The sequence below is a fragment of the Pocillopora damicornis genome, chromosome 14, assembly GCF_964200805.1.
Source record: "Pocillopora damicornis chromosome 14, jaPocDami1.2, whole genome shotgun sequence".
In the NCBI taxonomy this organism is placed as follows: Eukaryota; Metazoa; Cnidaria; class Anthozoa; order Scleractinia; family Pocilloporidae; genus Pocillopora; species Pocillopora damicornis.
Window position 1 is genome coordinate 14,572,529 of NC_142683.1, and position 19,259 is coordinate 14,591,787.

Sequence of the window (19,259 nt, forward strand, 5' to 3'; positions counted from 1 at the left end):
ACCTTTTCTCAAAAGATCCACACGTGCAAATAATGCTGTTTTCCGTTCGAAATGTTTTTCTTCCTATTCAATTGAACAACTGACTTAGCGTTTAAGCCGAGAAAAAAATCACAAAGTTTGAATCCTGGGATGTTGTCCACTGTTGACTACATCAAGTTAAGATTCTGCACCATTGACGCTCGTGAAAATCTATCTTAACGTCACGCACGTCACGCAGCTATAATTATTCTTGGTGCCTTTCCAAATGCCACTGACTCCCTCTCCGAAGCCTCCATTGTTTATTAAAGCAGTAAAAGATATGAGTTCAATCAACACTTTTGAAAAATTGCTTAAACTGTGAAGTAAACTGTTGGCATTTCGGCTTTACAACACGATTGTCTCTGGAACAACAAATTATATGTCCCTATTTGAAGTATAAAAGCTGTTTCACCGCTGACCGCTCATATTTGGGTCGTTTTTTCTATCCCCGCTCGTCGCCCGTGATGTAGTAACTCCCGAGATTATGTGACAGCTTAAAAGTAACGCAAACGGTTTTCTCTTTGTGACGGGAAGTTTTTTTTGCGGTAAAGCTCAAAACAGGGTGGTTTAATCAACAGGATACCTTTACTTGAATCTAAGCTTTGGGATCGAAAGTCGTAAGTTTTCTTCTCCCCACGTTTGATTCCTTTTTATAGAGTTCTGCGAAAAGATAGTTATTCTATGTTTCTCTTAGAAATTTTGGGCGGGAAATCGACGCGCAAATGGCCAAAATTGATCTCACTCGCGCGTGCCCGACGTTTGACCGCTGTGTTAAGAGTGAGCGGTTGTTGCTACGGTTGTAGCCAGGAACTGTTCTCTTCACAACTGCTTTGAAGAAAAATTTATTTGAGCGGAGCTTCACTCTAGTGGCGACCAGCTTGCGTTTTTTGGAGAGATAGGTGAGATTTCCGCCATTCTGTCTATCTTTCTTTCGTTTCAATCAAGGCGTCGTCCAGGTTAGAACTAAGCCCCTTATCTTCCTCAGGAAGTCACAATGTCACGCAACGCTTTACCTGCTTCTTTCGGGGAAGATTTGCAAGGAATCCTAAAGAATAGTTGCGAAGGTGATTATCTAACCACAGGTGAGTTTCCACTGCATTCTAGAGGCATAAGTCAGTGTAAAAACATCTTGCTGGAAAGTTTGACTTTAATTATAAGCTTAACGTCTAAAATTCACTCAAGCAAGTTTGCAGAGCTTCTTTCTTCTCCTTATTTCTATCGCTTAGGGATACATAATGGTTCGAAGGATTTTTTCTCTTTTTTTTCTTAAGGGAGTGGGTTTAACATAAATTTTCCCCCTTAAGGCTGAAGGGGGTGGGAATCAGGTTAATTCTATTGTGACATAACTAAAATCCTCCAACCCCTCCCAGGTGATAAATAATGACCGCTGCCTTTCTGCGCATGACAAAAGACAACGGAAAGGGCACATCTGCAAACAGGCTTTTTAGCACAAAGTAATCATCGTGGGCATGGAATTTTCGTCGCGTAATTTGAACTGATTCTCTTTCTACTAAAAGTCTGTGCTAAGAATGAACATCGGTTTGTTTGGCGCGGGTCACATGTATCTAATATCCGTTTTCCTTAAGCCATGCGCTGATCTTCTCTGATTCGCGCCCAAGCCATGCGCAGTTGAGTCGTATGTTCTCCAAGGACTGCTGAATGGTCCTCTGCAGCTGGCACTGAACGGTTGGCGAAGAATTCCTAAAATCGCATAAGCAAGTGCATAAACAGGGTATGTTCACCTTTTTTCTTTTTTTTTTTTTTGGCATTTTTTTAAATACTATTTAGTTACGGCGTTATGTTGGCTGGACATGGATGCAAAAGCAAAAGAATCCGTACGAAAAATCATAGAAAAAATAGAGAAAACATTGTGCAATTTCTGGAGAACACTGTTTCACCGACTTCATTCTATAGCTATCCTGCAGTGCACATGTACATACCAATGCAATCAAGTGTCAACTTCTTCTCTTCTGCAATTGCTAAAATTGCATCTCACCTGTAATGACTATTGCTTTACTCGATTTTCAGTCCGCAGGTAAAAATAAAATTTATTTTATTACAGACTGTGATTGACTACATCTAGTTCACTTGCGTTTCCCGCGCGTTAGATCGTTGACCTACATTTGCTTCGAGTTTCCTTACTTCATCCTAAATTTTCTTCACTTCTGATCGGCAGTTGTGCATGAGCACATAGCGCCGTATCTGTGTGATAAACGCCAGCTTCGAGTCCCAAAACAATTTGTTTTAAAATAATCTGGTCTGAGAAGTTGCAAACCGTAGTTATTATTTCAAAATCATTACCTTGACTAACTCCATCGGCAAGGAACTTGTCCTGAGTGATAGTAACCTCTCTTGAATCTCACTTATGAAGAAATAAAGAACACAGCAAGCTGATAACATTCCTTTACCTTTCCTTCCCAAGATCGTTCCAAGATCTAAATTTGCCGAACCTACATTTCTTATAATTTCAGCTCCAAAATTTTGCGTCAAATCAAATAATATCCTCCAGTTTATATTTTCCTATCTTTCCAAACCTTTTCTGCCTAGACCCACGCTTTCATACCACAAAGAGAAAATCCTTTCTGATCACCCCTTAGAACTATCTGGGTCAATGACATCAGCCACAAGCTTCGAACTGGCGTAAGACAAACTGGCCTAGAGGTCCTCTGAAAGAAATTCATTCAAATAATATTATTAATAATCCCAACTGACAGAATATAATTCACACCAGTGTATTGCGCAAAATTCTAATTTCTTTGCGCATTATAATTTGATGACCTAACAGATATAATTGTTAAGAATTTCTATCGCTAGACAGTGTTATGGACACCTAGAACCAATGGGTAAATATTTATCTTGATTTCTTTTGATATTATCGATAACTGAAACTAATTTGTTAACGCATTACTTTACAGATTTCGAATCTCCGATCCATATCCATGGTTTTTGTCATAGCCTTCATCCGTTATTTATTGTAATAAAATATCGAGGTTTGGAACCTTTGGTATATTAATGTCCTAACACACCGTCACAACCAGATAATTATATTTTCAATGTCTAGGATGAAATTCAGTTGCTTAGTTAGCAAACCTGAGCTGAAAAAAAAAACTATAACAAAGTTACCAGTTGAGGCATTGCTGTACTTAAATTTGTCCAGATGATAGGCGAGTCGTTCTCGGAAAGCCTAAAACAAAAGATAAAGCAGAAAACGGATAATCATGTACTTAAAGTATGTGACAGTACAGCATGTAAAAGCATGTTTCAGTTCCTCATGTGTTGACCCTTTACACCCTATCATCAGCGTGCATATTCTTTAAACTGTTCTCTAGACATTTCCTATGGTACCGACGAGGAGAATTTGTTTAAAAATCAAGAGCTTCTTTAGCTGGTGATCATTTCCTTAATTGCCTGAAATACCTTTGTTTGTGATTCAGAGTTGAAAATGTAGGATAAAATTAGATGCTAGTCACTCTTTAGCCTTTAAAGGCTAGAAATCAACTGGAAATAAATTGTTGGTAGATGCAAACTCTTCAATACGGTTAGGAAGAGGCACAAGGAGCCAGAAATTTTTTTGTTGAAACATACGTTTTCTCCTACATAGTCATGCAGCATTCTAGTGACTAAGGCTCCTTTGCTGTACGAAATAGCATCGAATATCTCATCGATCTCACCTGGATAACCCACAGGGACCTGCGCAATGAAGAGGAATTAAGAAACAGGGCAAACAAAACAGGTACACAACTTGGAACTTCAGCTCCACAAAGCTCTTCAGATTTCTGCTTCAAATTTTCCTTGTTCGACACAACATCCGAGCTCGAGCTTTTCTAAACAAGATTTTCTGTTAAGTCAGCCGCTTGCTTCATTTCCTTTACCAAGGATTTCACCTCCTGTTCAGCCAAGTTGACCCGCTCAAGTATTCACACGCGTGTTGCCTTGAGGGAGTCGATTGCTTCTCGCTCGCGCTCCCGCGATAATTTCTTCGGCTACTCGCGGTCCTCTCGCTTAGCTGTTACAACGTTGCTTTCCAACTTCGAAATTGTTTCCTCAAACTGCTTGATGACTTCACAAAGCTCACTTTACTTGTTCCTCATCAATTTAGCACCACACATGATGTTATCCTTTTCTTCGAGAGCTGCTTTGTCGAGCAGAACAACTTTGTGGTTTTGATAATAATAAATAATAAAAAATAACAATAACAATAATAATAATAAAAGAAGTTTAATTCCACCATCATCGCAGTTAATCTGAGTTACAATGTGGTTACAAATGTACAACTATAAGAATTACATACTGTTCATCAATAAGGGACTGGGTTACAATAGATTTTGTATTAAAATTACAAATACAAGTTAAAATATATATGTAGGTATGGGGTCTAAAAATATATTGATTGTTGAAAGCTAAACTAGTACTTGGGAAAAAAACTACGGCGCAATCTTTCAGTCCTGCATTTAATTAATGTATATTTGCTAGCGCATCTCGTTTAATAGTGATGCATGCGCTGTCTCGACATTGGGAGATGTTTTATGAGAGGTCCTCCTTTGGAGATCTTTTCAAGAGTTTTAACACAGAGTTCATCACGTCCTCGTCTAATGTTCTTAAATTTAGGAATTGAAGGGCTTCTGAGTAGGAATACGCAGGTACTATGATTTTGAGTGCACATTTCTGTATACGTTCTAACTCCTGTGAGAGGTAGAAGGGTAGTGCATGATGCCATATTACGCAGCTATGTTCACGTAAGGATTTATCAAGGCGATATAGATAGTAATTAGATCATTAATCTCAACGCTCCCTCGACGAAGTACTCGGAGTACATGAAGTCGTTTAAAAGCCTTCATTTAAAAGTTCCATTTTAAATTATTCTGGATCACCAGACCAAGTACTTTGTGTGAGGTTACAAGCTCTAATTGTTGACCATCGATCTCCAAATGAGGGAGATTTATGGGTTCCTTTTGGAAACAAAGCCGCATTTCTTTGCACTTTTTACGTTAAGTTTCATCCAGTTGCTGTGGCTCCAAGAGGCGACAGTATTGAGGCTGGTTTGGATGTTTGAGTTGCTGTTCCGTATAAGTCCTTCGGACAGCGATACATCATCTACATACTTCCAAGTACGGGATTCGAGATCAGGGATATTCAAGTTGTTAATCATTACCAGGAACAATATCGGGCCAAGTTTTGTTCCCTGGGGAACGCCGGCTGTTATTAGGAGCCAGTCAGAGGTCTAGCCAGTTAACATAACGCGTTGTCGGTGGTTAGTCAGAAAAATAATAATCCACGGTATTAAATATGTACGGAGGCCTATTTCGATAAGTTGCTCTAATAGTTCATTGTATCCGATGCGATTGAAAGCTTTAGAGAAATCAAGGAAGTAAAGGCAGAGATGTCTTTCGGGTGAGTCGAGGTACGTAAGCCAGGTTTGAATTACGTCAAGTAAACAATACTTTGTTAAGGTTCCCTTCAGACATCCAAACTGATCTGGGTCAATTTTGTCCTTGACATCGTCAATTAACCATGTGACTACGAAATCCTCAAGAACTTTGGACAGACAGAGAGTCAACGAGAATGGTCTGAAGGCGCCCTCATCTATAGGTGGTTGTATTTTTGGGATGGGTATTATATTAGATTCTTTCCAGAATACTGGTACAATACCAGATCGAAGTGATGTGTTAAAGATGGTAGTGATGCGAATGCGTACTGGCTGAACCTATCACCACCAAGTGTTATCCATGGCTTGTCTGTTCCATGCAGTTTGATGGTCTTTACGGGGAGGATCCGATTAATGGCGTCTATCAACTGGGTAGTAAACGAGGATACTAGATGCTAGACTGGGGCCGAGATTGGTGAACTAGTCATGTGATGATCCGTGACTATGCAAATCTGGCAAATGCAAACTTGACACTCGATGCGAAAACATCGGGTGTCTTCTGTCTCGTGGAACTCTTGTGAACAAAACGGCTGTCGCTTTAGCACTGCTTGGTAATCTTCTTCTTTAAAGTTTTTAACCGGGGTGACTTTGTTTCCTTCAAATGTTGCACTCAGCAATTGATGCGCATTGAAACAATCAAGGCACATGAATCTACCGCAATCGAAGCAATAGTAGGGTTGGTTTTCCGGCATTGAGAGCAAGTAATGCTACTTACATCACCATTTTAGTAGTACTCCTCTACTAACTATGGTTTGCTATGTTAACTCACAGTTTTTGGTTCGTTTTCATCCATAAACCAAGAGCAATACCTATAATTTATACTCCCTATCTCAGTTTTAACCCTGTTGCCGTAGAAAGATGAAGCTTCTGATAGCCACAATTATAATAATAGTAATAATAATGATAATAATAATGATAAGAAAAATATTAACTACGGCAATCACGGTACGGTTTTAATTATAAGACAGGTATTCAGACAAATGTAGCAAGTTACTTGCTGCTTGATGTATTTTTAAAGGAGACTCCCTAACCATCGACAAACACGAAACGACGCTATCGAATGAAATAAACAACTGACGCCTGGAGGGATTGATTTCCATTTCTGAGAAAAAGAGCAAAGTCCGTCACAGCTCACTGCTCGTGACCAATCAAGATCCAAAAGCTGGTCTGCCACTTTAGATTGTTTATCTGTAGTGTAAACTTAATCTTCTTTGTTGTCTGGGAACTTTATCCCAGACAACAAAGAGGATTAAGTTTACACAACAGATAAACAATCTAAAGTGGCAGACCAGCTTTTGGATCTTGATTGGTCACGAGCAGTGAGTTGTGACGGACTTTGCTCTTTTTCTCAGAAATGTAAATCAATCCCTCCAAGGGGCAGTTGTTTATTTCATTCGATAGCGTCGTTTCGTGTTTGAAACAATCAAGGCATATGAATCTTCCGTAATCGAAGCAATAGTACATCTGAGGGTTGGTTTTCCGGCACTGACTGTAAGTAATGCTACTTGCATCACCATTTTAGTAGTATCGCATATGGGGGTACCAGACCTTTTTTTTGCAAAAACTAATTTGATACCCCACCAACTCTATGCTAATTCCCAGCTTGTGGACAATTTTTTATGACTCCAATAATTTTGATCCATAACAAAATTATAAAATGGTTACTTTTCATGGGCTTAAAATTTGTACACAAACTATGTATTTTTTTAAAGTTGAAGTGCATTTAAATTTTCGCATAATCAAATGGAACAGGAAATAACCAACATAGCGTGTCAAAATTCTCGGTAAGACAGGAAGTCTATGACGTCATACCACAGGGACGTTCCCGATGAGTCATCAATCTTGCATTGTTTTCAGGTCATATGACAGTAGTATGATCTCTCTCGACCAATCAGCAAACTTGTAGATCAGCTTATAATGGTTTGACATTCTCAAACTCGAGACTTTTTGTAGTTGGAAGTTTGTAACTCTATTCTGATAATTGGTGTGCAGGATAATATGTCTAACCCTAATGCTCGTTTAAAATATTTATTCCTCCTCAACAGTGAAGACCCAGTGACAGCAGTGATAAAGTTTAATGAGTTTTTGAGAGAAGTAGGCGTGCCAGAAGACGAAGCAAAGTTTGAGAGAGACTTTTTTGACCAGTGGAGACATAACAATCTCGGAGTTGGAGTACTTTTTACAAGTAGAGAACGAATAATGCCATATGAATTATATACAAGAGCGTTTGTGGTCTACCAAGGCGAAGAACTGGTAAATAAAATCTGGAAGCCTCCACCACAACCTGGGATCCAAAACTAGACTGCCTCAGCTGTGTCGTAACGTCACATCTTTTGAGATTCTGTAATGACCATAAACATTATAATTTATACCGTTCAACATGTATCTTTTGTAGTCGAAGCAAGATAATGACACTTTGTTAGGCTCATAGCTTCATAGTTGATGATTGTTACTTCGGATACTTTTCATTGTCTGATGCATTTGCTTGTTATTAAATAATACATGTTTATAGTCTTCATGTTTGATGTTCTTTTTGATAACATTTTTCTTTATTCCTTTCGCTGTTTTACCACATTTATCACCATCTTTAAAATGAGAATACATGTTACTTCTTACACTTACCAATTCACTTGTAAGGATAAATGCAGCTTCATCTTTGTATTCTCCATCCACCCTTTTTTTTTGTCTCGTCAACCATGGAGTATTTTCTGGATAGTCACTATCATCAAATTTATCTGTATTTTTCAAAAGTCTTAATACACATCTTCAGCTTCGATTTCGTAAGTTCAACTGTCAGTGTCTTTTTATAATACTTTTGCTTTGTTACCATACTTGGGTTTGATATAATTATAATGAAAATCATACATTAATGTCTTATAAAGATCAAGAATACACAATCCTACATACGCCGGCTTATTAAGAGTCAATGATTCTATGATCTTATGCACAGTTACAAGTGAGAGCATAGTTTGTTAATATTAGTGTGCATTGCGGAACGATGGGAGAACTATTCACACACTAGCGAAAGCTTATCAGGGGTTTGTCGATTTTGGACCGCAACACAGAAAAAAGGATATTCAATGAAGTGCTACGTAGCCTGCGTATTTGTTAGCGCGCTCGATGTAAAGTGGTTTTTAGTTAAACATTATCACTTGCAAGAGAAACCTGATCTGGTTTACGCCCATTTCCGGCGCTACTTAGCTTGTCGAGTTACAGCGCTACGTTCGAGTTCGCTATTAACATGTAGAATTCGCTTGCTTTGTTAATTCACAGTTTTTGGTTCGTTTTCATCCATAAACCAAGAGCAATACCTATAATTTATACTCCCTATCTCAGTTTTAACCCTGTTGCCGTAGAGGGACGCCTGGAGGGATTGATTTCCATTTCTGAGAAAAAGAGCAAAGTCCGTCACAACTCACTGCTCGTGACCAATCAAGATCCAAAAGCTGGTCTGCCACTTTAGATTGTTTTTCTGTTGCGTAAACTTAATCCTCTTTGTTGTCTGGGAACTTTATTTTTAGACAGTCCAGATGGTTAAGAAATTTGTTATTTTATTCGAATTTATTTAATTTATCTACTGATTTATTTTTAAATAAATCAAAGATATTGAAATATCTACTTATTTCCCGAATTACTTACTATTTGAAGGTTTGTATAACGTACAATTCAATTCACTGCTCCAAGGATTATAAAAAGCGTCAGTCTGAAACCCTTATCATCTTGGTACAAACTCTTAAACGAGGGGTAAGCTATGCAATATTATGTTTTCGCTGAACGTGCCATGGCTTTGAAATTACGCCACAGCTACATTTTAGTGGTTAAAATCATCATGATGCTTGGTCACAGGGGGCAGAGGAGTCGTGCCCGTTTGTGTTTCTAGCTAAATTCACCGTATAATTGTTAAATGACTTGATTTTGCTAATCCACCATAAAGAGCTAATAAATTAAGTCTCTCCTCAAAGAGTTATGTCAGATTTCTGAGTAAACATTACAAAGACCGTCATAAATGACTTCTCGCACAAGTCGCGTTCGAACGGTTTCTTTGTCACATTAGAATGTTCTAGACTGTTTACCCGCATTTAATGAATCTCCGATTGCTTTGAAACTTTAATCTTACACAGTTCTCAACGATATTGTAGTTCGTTGAGAGATATGAAAAAGTTTCAGGGTGTGTCAAGAGAATTCTCTCATAATACAGAGAAAGTCAAGGAGTTCAATTTAATTTAATTAATTTAAGATAATTTATGTAGCGCCAACTCCACTAATTGACCAATTCAAAACGAAAGGGAAAACCACAAGGCATAATTACTTTTTAGGGCACTTGAGATTTATAGAGGTGATTAAAGCTGTTTAAAGTGTTCACAACATAAATTCTCCCTGTTATCTCCCGTAAATACAGCGAAACAAATCAAGTATTGGGCACAGATTAGCACCCATAATGTGATTTACAGGAAAAAATCTGGACTGTCTAAAAATAAAGTTCCCAGACAACAAAGAAGATTAAGTTTACACTACAGATAAACAATCTAAAGTGGCAGACCAGCTTTTGGATCTTGATTGGTCACGAGCAGTGAGCTGTGACGGACTTTGCTCTTTTTCTTAGAAATGGAAATCAATCCCTCCAGGCGTCAGTTGTTTATTTCATTCGATAGCGTCGTTTCGTGTTTGTCGATCGTAATGGAGTCTCCTTTGAAAAACATCAAGCAGCAAGTAACTTGCTCCATTTGTCTGAATACCTGTCTTACAATTAAAACCGTACCGTGATTGCCATAGTTAATATTATTGTTATCATCATCATCATCATCATTATTATTGTTATTATTGTAGCTATCAAAAGCTTCATCTTTCTACGGCATCAGGGTTAAAACTGAGATAGAGAGTATAAATTATAGGTATTGCTCTTGGTTTATGGATGAAAACAAACCAAAAACCATGAATTAACATAGCAAGCGAATTCGGCATGTTAGTAGCAAACTCGAGCGTAGCGCTGTAACTCGACAAGTAGCGCCGGAAATGGGTGTAAACCAGATCAGGTTTCTCTTGCGAGTGATAATGTTTAACTTAAAACCACTTTACATCGAGCGCGCTAACAAATACGCAGGCTACGTAGCACTTCATTGAATATCCTTTGTTCTGTGTTGCGGTCCAAAATCGACAAACCCCTGATAAGCTTTCGCTAGTGTGTGAATAGTTCTCTCATCGTTCCGCAATGCACACTGAAATTAACAAACTATGCTCCTACTAGTAACTGTGCATAAGATCATAGAATCATTAACTCTTAATAAGCCGGCGTATGTAGGATTGTGTATTCTTGATCTTTATAAGACATTAATGTATGATTTTCATTATAATTATATCAAACCCAAGTATGGTAACAAAGCAAAAGTATTATAAAAAGACACTGACAGTTGAACTTACGAAATCGAAGCTGAAGATGTGTATTAAGACTTTTGAAAAATACAGATAAATTTGATGATAGTGACTATCCAGAAAATACTCCATGGTTGACGAGACAAAAAAAAAGGGTGGATGGAGAATACAAAGATGAAGCTGCATTTATCCTTATAACTGAATTGGTAAGTGTAAGAAGTAACATGTATTCTCATATTAAAGACGGTGATAAAAGTGGTAAAACAGCGAAAGGAATAAAGAAAATTTTTTCAAAAAGAACATCAAACATGAAGACTATAAAGATGTATTATTTAATAACAAGCAAATGCATCAGACAATGAAAAGTATCCGAAGTAACAATCATCAACTATGAAGCTATGAGCCTAACAAAGTGTCATTATCTTGCTTCGACTACAAAAGATACATGTTGAACGGTATAAATTCTTATGTTTATGGTCATTACAGAATCTCAAAAGATGTGACGTTACGACACAGCTGAGGAAGTCTTGTTTTGGATCCAAGGTACTGGCGGCCGCGGCTGCCTGGTGTTATTTACCAGTTCTTCGCCTATGTGGACCACATGCGCACTTATTAATGATCCATTCGGCAGTGGTTGTTCTCTTTCTCTAAAAAGGATTCCATCTCCTGCCTTATCTCCTGCCCACATCTGAAACAAGCTGTCCTCCAAACCTACGTCTTGGGCTTTCCCGCCTATGTCTCTCACAAATGTTTGAAACCTTGGCTGTGCTCTCGCTGGGTCTTCACTGTTGAGGAGGAATAAATATTTTAAATGAGCATTAGGGTTAGCCATATTAAGCTGGTCTGCCACTTTAGATTGTTTATCTGTAGCGTAAACTTAATCTTCTTTGTTGTCTGGGAACTTTATTTTTATTATACATTATTATTAATAATTATTAATTAATTGTACGTTATATTATAATAATAATAATGTATAATAATTAATTAATTAATACAATTCAATTCACTGCTCCAAGGATTATAAAAAGCGTCAGTCGAGCAATCGACTCCCTCGAGGCAACACGCGTGTCAATACTGAAGCGGATCAACTCGGCTAAACAGGAGGTAGAGTCCATGGTAAAAAAAATAAGCAAGCGGCTGAGTTTGCAGAAAATCTTGTTCAGAAAAGCTTGAACTCGAATGTTATGCAGAACAAGGAAACTTTGAATCAGAAATCTGAAGAGCTTTGTGGAGTTGAAGTTCCAAGTTGTGTACCTGTTTTGTTTGCCCTGTTTTTAAACTTTATTGCGCAGGTCCCTGTGGGTCGTCCAGGTGAGATCGATGAGATATTCGATGCTATTTCGTACAGCAAAGGAGCCTCTGTCATAAGAATGCTGCATGACTATGTAGGAGAAAAGGCATGTTCCAACAAAAACAATTTGTGGCTCCTTGTGCCTCTTCCTAACCGTATTCAAGAGTTTGTAGGTTATTCCTACCTACAATTTATGTCCAGTTGATTTTTAGCCTTTAACCCTCGAGAGTGACTGGCATCTAATTGTATCCTACACTTTCAATTCTGAATCACAAACAAAGGTATTTTAGGCAATTAAGGAAATGATCACCAGCTAAAGAAGCTCTTGATTGTCGAACAAATTCTACTTGTCAGTACCATAGGAAATGTCTGGAGAACTGTTCAAAGAATATGCATACTGATGCTTTCACATGCTGTACTGTCACATGCTTGAAGTACATGGCTGTCCACATTTCAGAGAAGGACCCGCCTATCATCTGGATACATTTAAGTACAGCAACGCATCAAACGGTAACTATGTTATGCATATATGTTTTTACTTATTTTTTTCAGTTCAGATTTGCTGTCTTGGCAACTGAATTTCATCCCGAACATTGAAAATGTAATATTCTGGTTTAAATTTTATTCTGTCAGTTGGGATTATTGATGAGATTATTTGAATAAATTTATTTCAGAGGACCTCTGGGCCAGTCTGTCTCACGCCAGTTCGAAGCCTGTAGCCGATGCCATGGAAACATGGACCAAACAAATGGGATATCCTGTGTTGTTTGTTACCGCTAAACAGGTGTGCGTGTATCAATATTTTGCACTAGATCTCTTCTCTGCAAGAGGATTTCCACTTATTACTCGAGAGTAGTGAAATGCTCCTCATTTTAGAGAGTCAATGGTACCTGTCCTGTGATAAAAACTTAGGTTGTAACATAAGTGTACCTTGAATAGCAAATAATTCATTGTTTTTCATAAAGAGTTTGGAAGCACATAACACCACCTGGCGCCGGTCCAAGTACTACTGCGGGCTTCAAAATCAGGCTTTTTTGCCAGCTTATCTTTTTTACTTGCCTTAGCCCTACGGCTCTCAGGGGTGAACAGAAAGGAATTTTCTCTTAATGATATAAATGCGTTCTTTGGCAGAAAAGATTTGGAAAGATAGAAAAATATAAACAGGAGGATAATGTTTGATTTAACACAACATTTTGGAGCTGATTTTATAAAAATGTAAGTTAAGCAGATCAGAAAATTGTTTTCAGATCTTGCAGAGATCTTGGGGAAGGAAATGGTAAAGGAATGTTATCAGCTTGCTGTGTTCTTCATTTCTTCAGAAAGGAGATTCAAGAGAGGTTACTATCACCCAGGAAGAGTTCTTTGCTGATGGAGGTAGTCAAGGTAGGGAGTTTGATATAACAATTACGGTTTGAAACTTCTCAGATCGGATTACTTTGCAGCAAATTCTTTTAGGACTCGAGGCAAGCGTTTATTTTAAGTTAAGCCTCTACGTGGTCACAAATGCCAATTAGAAGTGAAGAAAATTTAGGATGAGCTAAGGAAACTCAAAGCAAATGCGGGCCAACGATCTAACGCGCGGAAAACGCGAGTGACCTAGTCAATCACAGTTTTTTATAAAAATTAATTTTAGTTTAACCCGCGGATTGAAAATCAAGTAAAGCAATGGTCGTTGCAGGTGAGATGCAATTTTAGCAATCGTAGAAAAGAAGAAGTTGACATTTCATTGTGTAAACGAGGGGGCCGTAGCATCTTTCAATCAGCTAAAGAATGTAATAAAGAGAATGCAATAAAGAGAATCCAATGCAACCATGGATTGCTTTCGAGTCTCAATGTAAACTCATTTGACGCTCAATTAAAAAACTGTTCCAAAGTTTTTTTACTAGAATTTCTTGATTTGATTCTCTACCACTAACCTACTGTGAAGTTGATTATGAGGAATAATTTTTTTCCTTTAACTTTGTTCACTGCAGGGTCTTACCACTGGCAAGTACCTGTAATTGTATCATACAGTGCAAACTCTTGTGAAAGTGTAGCAAGTACTCTGTCGGGTCAGAAGTCCTGTACTCTGACAGTAAGCGATGTCAAGCCAGATCAGTGGATCAAGGTATGCTCTATAAAAACATGTTGATGCTAAGATAAGCTACCCAAGCTGTATTATATTGCTAATTGGCCAATTTTAGAAGGTTCTTCTTTCTCATTAAGGAAACTGATCACAATTTTTAATGAAATAGTTCCGCAGTAGTGTCCAACTAGTTTCTGGTTATACGGGTTCGATTCCCGTTGAAATCCAAAAGGTTCATTGTTCTTTTCTGCCACTGATTAAATTGCAGATTACCTGCGGGGATCAATTCTTTGCTTCAATCCCTGTTTCTTTGGCTTCTACCCTCCATTCCTACCATTTGCGATGTTGTGATTGGAAGCTCAACCAGACTAAGCTCCAGATAAAAAAAATTGTTGGCGAGATAGGCCACTTCATCAGTTCTCATAAATGAATCTGCTTTTATTTCTTCTTTTATTTAGTTCAATCAGGCCAAGTTGGTTTCTACCGAGTACAGAACTCGTCCGACATGTTGAAACTTCTCCTGACGGCCATAAAGGACAACAGTCTTCCACCATGGGACAGATTAGGACTGGAGAATGATCTGTTTGCATTGGTATGTACATGTGTACTGCAGGATAGCTATGGAATGAGGATGGGGAAAGGAGAAGTGTGCTCCAGAATTCGTAGAATGTTTACCTCCGCCATCAAAAATTGTACAGAATAATTTACCCTTTTAGCGCGTTTTTAGACTCTAAAGGGTTTTCCATTTAGCTCCGCTTTCGCCTTACATCCTTACAACCTTTTGACTTTTATTATCAACGAATTCCCAGAGCGGCAAAGATGCAATGAGTGTTGTTGACGAAAGTCAGAGCCATCATAACAGCCAATCAAAAGAAAGACAAGTATCACAAGCAGCCAATAAGACTGCAAAGTAAAAACAAGCAAACTGCCTAAAGCATGGGAAAACGCGAGTGACAAGTTCGCGACTAGTGCCCCATTCACACCAGCAAAACATGTTTTGTTAAACTGGTTTTCATTGAATGAAAATTATAAACAGAGAACTGAAAAACTTGATTTTCCATTGGATTCAAGTACTTGCTAACTTGCATTTCCAATGTGCTACATTCAAGTCAAAAATATTCGGCTAAATAGTTTCTATGAAGAAAAAAAAAATTAAACTGTGTTTAACAAAACAACTTTTAAACATGTTTAAGCTTTGGTGTGAATGGGGCATAGCTTTACTTGGTTGAGAGGTTGGGTCGAGTTTTTTACACCAATCACGAGGCACAGTGAACAAAACCAAATTAAACCGACACTCGATAGAAAACTGCTGAAATGTGACTCGCGATTTTGAACTCACCACTCTAATGTTTGCTTTTGTTCTCTTTAGTGTCGTGCTCGCCTTGTTCCCGGGCATGATGTGCTGAAAGTAGTCAAGGTATTTAGCAACGAGACAATCAATACCGTATGGAATGACTTGATTTCCAACACGAGTCTTGTCGGAGCAATTCTCCAATACACTGACTGTTACCCAAGCTTCGAGGCTTCGGTCACTACTTATGACTTTTATCCTTGGAAGATGTGTCCGGGAATCTTAACGTTTTTATAGTGTGTTAGTGGTCCACGCTTTCTTTTGATTTAACTGTTTCTGTTTCATTCTTAGTCCTACAGCACAACCATTAACTTTTACTGAGGAATGAAAGTAAGCAGTATCATTTGTGTCAAGCATTCTGTAAACGATACTGACAACATTTAATCCTTTACACCCTAACTTCAGTGAGCATAGTTCTCTGTACTGTTCTCCTTACATTTCCTACGGTACTTCAAAGGAGAATTTCTTTAACAACCAAGAGCTACTGTAGTTGGTGATCATTTCCTTTACTCTCTGTGACCTCAATGTATGATTCAGGGGTTCTACTGTAAAGAGGAAATAAGATCCAAGTCAACCTATAGATTGAAAAAATTAAGTGTGTGGATGAATCTTACTGAGCGTGTTATTCAATGTCAGGTCACCTTGATGCCCTCCTCAGAGTTTTGATAATCGAACGTCTGGGTAAATATGGGGACCAAGCCACTGACGCCGAGGCGCAGAAGAGATTTGAAGAACACTGGAAAGGTGAATCCACCATCCTGGCTGACTTAAGGTCTGCGGCGTACAGCACAGTGCTCAAGCATGGTGATGGTAGAAGCTGATCTGCACGAAGAGAAAGTCCGATTGATGAAATGTATGGGAGCTGTATCACAACCTGATCTGATCAAGAAAGTGTGCGACTTTTCCTTGTCGGTACGTTTTATCAAACTGTGTATAAAAATTTTTTTTCACCGTTAGTAACATAGCATGCCATCAAATTTGCCTTTACTCAGATACTCCATGGTTACATCAGATGTAACTTTCGCAACAGAAACTTTGTAAGACTATCAGGTGCATCTCTACGTGACGGAAAATCAAACTGAATGTGATACAATGGCCAATCAAAACAATGGAAAATACCTCAAGTAACCAATGAGATCTCACATACAGTTATTACAAGCAGGCTTCCCTAAGCGCGGGAGAATTCAAAGAAACAATCGTGCGTGGTGTTATTTCTGCTTCTGATTGGCTGAAATTGTGGCCAATTACAGAGCGAAGCCACTGCAATCCTAGACAAGCCTCCATACTCAATCGAAAATCTTGTTAACAGTCCTGTCTTACATAGATTGAGCAAAGGTAGTGTAGAAACCATTTATGGTATCTGACTACAAGCTACCCTAAGAGTGATTAGCATCTAATTTCTCCCAACGATATCACCCCTGAATCTCACATTAAGGTCATGAGAATGAAGGAAATGATTACCAACTAAAAGAAGCTTTTTATCAGCAAACATAATCTCTCTTCTATCGCTAATGTGTCGTGTGAAACGGCATGAAATGGCCCAGAAATTTGTGCATGAGAACTGGGACGAGCTGCACAATCGCTACGAAGGAGGTTTCCTGCTTTCTCGCCCTATCAAGGTTGGACAAAGTCTTTTATTTCTTAGAGCGCATTTAGATTAAGTGTTTTAAAATCAAAACCAAAGGAATCACTGAGGCCAATGAAAATAAAAGAAAAACGTTTTAGGAGTCGGATAGAACATAATGTTAACTCATGCTAGCTGCCCGAAGCTCAGAAAAACGCGAGTGACCATGGTGCGATTTAAGTAGTGGATCTACGAAAGATTAGCGCCAGTTTTCTTAAAAATTTTCGTAGCAGAGTAGAACAAAACCAAAGCAGTTATTAAACTGAAATTTCTCAAAAGTAAGTAGATTATTCTAGAACGCGCTGGTTACGTTTGGTTTAAGAGAGGGATAACCTCTTCTGCTTTGCTTATTTTTTTTCCGTTTTATTGCAGTCCACTACAGATATGTTTGTCACTGAAGAGGCTGCCAAAGAAGTTGAGGTGAGCTGCTTATGTAGACGGATTAAAAAAATTAAAGCGCCTTTGTCAAATTTCGCTGGCTTAGTGTGCTGCCTAGGATTTCCCTTTTATCCTTTTTTTTTTTTTTTTTCAGGAACTCTACGCCAACCATTCAGTGCCTGCTGCAGAGAGGACCATTCAGCAGTCTTTGGAGAACATACAACTCAATTGCGCGTGGCTTGGGTGCAAATCATTTTATAATGCAAGAGATTGGTGAAATCTCTAAAAAACATACATATAAAAATAAAAAAGGTGAAGATAAACCAATGTCAATGTCATATCCAACAATATGGAAAAATATAGAGAATATAGAGAAATATAGAGTCTTATGCTTGGAGATCATCTGCTCTTCATTGATAGTTTCCAATTTATGAGCTCCATTCTTTACAAATTAGTATGCAATCTACTTGAGGAAGCTTTTTATTAAGCACCCTACCTCCACCCTCCAATAAGCACCCCTCTCTCCAATAAGGAAGGAAATTGTTAGCATCTCCTCAAGTTGAAAGCTTCTTCGCATTAACATCATCACAATGGTATATAAACTGTAAATGTAAAAGGGAATTAATATTGTATTCATGTACTGGTTCGGTATCAAACCTCATTGAAGTATTACCTAATCTCAAATTTTGCAGCAATCACTTGATTATCATACAAATATTTTGGCATGTCAGATACCCAAAGGAAGCAAACTTTTAATCAAAGATAGAATTCAACCTGCAAGTGAACACAGTTACATATTATATATATATATTTCTTTAGTCCTGCCACGGTTATGTTACCTCCACATCGATAACTTCTTCTCCAGTTAAGGTAAATTCTGTAAAATTTGGTTGCAAAGTCAGTTTGTAGTTCTTTAGCAGCTCGCTTAGTCGTTCAAAAGGTTTTACACTGCTCATTGTTGTTGTGACAATGCTGAAGCGCGTAATGGAAGACAAAAAAGCTGATACCCTAGCTCCAAGGAAGCAGGAAGTACCGAAACAGAAGCCTAAGAAGAATTCCGATGGTATATTGCTTGGAAGAGAAATGAAAACTGTAATCATGCGCGCTTCGAGAAACAGTTTACCCCAGTGCTTTTCGGATTCCGTCACGCATGTTTTTATTGTGTGACACCTTAAGGGTAACGCAACGAAACAGGGTGGTTAATCAACAGGATACCTTTACTTGAATCTAAGCTTTGGGATCGAAAGTCGTAAGTTTTCACCTCCCCACTTTTGATTCCTTTGATAGAGTTCTGCGAATAGACAGTGATTTTATGTTTCCCTTACAAATGTTGGGCGGGTAATCGGCGCACAACTGGCCAAAATTATTATTGATCTCACTCGCGCGTGCCCGACGTTTGACCGCTGTGTTAATTAAGAGTGGGTGGCTGTTACTGCGCCTGCTGTTAGAAACTGTTCTCTTTAGAACCGCAATGAAGAAAATTTTATTTGATGGGAGCTTCACCCAACTTGCAGCCAGCTTACGTTTGGGAGAGAGGGATGGGATTTCGGTCATTCTTTTTTTTTCTTTTTGATAAAGGCGTCGTCAATGACAGAACTAAGCTCCTTATCTTCCTTAGGAAGTCACAATGTCACGTAAAGCCTTATCTGCTTCTTTTGGGGAACATCTGCAAGGAATCCAAGAGAATAGTTGCGAAGGAGACTATCTAACCACAGGTGAGTTTCCACTGCATTCTTG

At 38.4% G+C, this 19,259-nt stretch overlaps 2 protein-coding genes and 1 long non-coding RNA gene across 3 annotated transcripts; 2 read left to right on the forward strand and 1 right to left on the reverse strand.

The window, feature by feature from the left end:
* The first annotated feature begins 12,398 nt into the window (after positions 1-12,398).
* Positions 12,399-13,519, forward strand: LOC149034628 (puromycin-sensitive aminopeptidase-like). The gene is made up of 3 exons (XM_089194895.1): positions 12,399-12,614; positions 12,779-12,888; positions 13,424-13,519. The coding sequence occupies exons 1-3, from the start codon at positions 12,515-12,517 to the stop codon at positions 13,517-13,519; spliced, it is 306 nt and encodes a 101-aa protein (XP_089051021.1). The 5' UTR covers positions 12,399-12,514.
* A 250-nt stretch (positions 13,520-13,769) lies between these two features.
* LOC149034629 (puromycin-sensitive aminopeptidase-like) lies at positions 13,770-16,282 on the forward strand. The gene is made up of 5 exons (XM_089194896.1): positions 13,770-13,782; positions 14,078-14,155; positions 14,628-14,761; positions 15,539-15,586; positions 16,157-16,282. The coding sequence occupies exons 1-5, from the start codon at positions 13,770-13,772 to the stop codon at positions 16,184-16,186; spliced, it is 303 nt and encodes a 100-aa protein (XP_089051022.1). The 3' UTR covers positions 16,187-16,282.
* A 56-nt stretch (positions 16,283-16,338) lies between these two features.
* Positions 16,339-18,355, reverse strand: LOC149034630 (uncharacterized). The gene is made up of 3 exons (XR_016182904.1): positions 18,196-18,355; positions 18,019-18,124; positions 16,339-16,447 (listed from the first exon to the last, which is right to left on the reverse strand). It is a non-coding gene; the product is annotated as an uncharacterized LOC149034630 (long non-coding RNA).
* Positions 18,356-19,259: the final 904 nt, after the last annotated feature.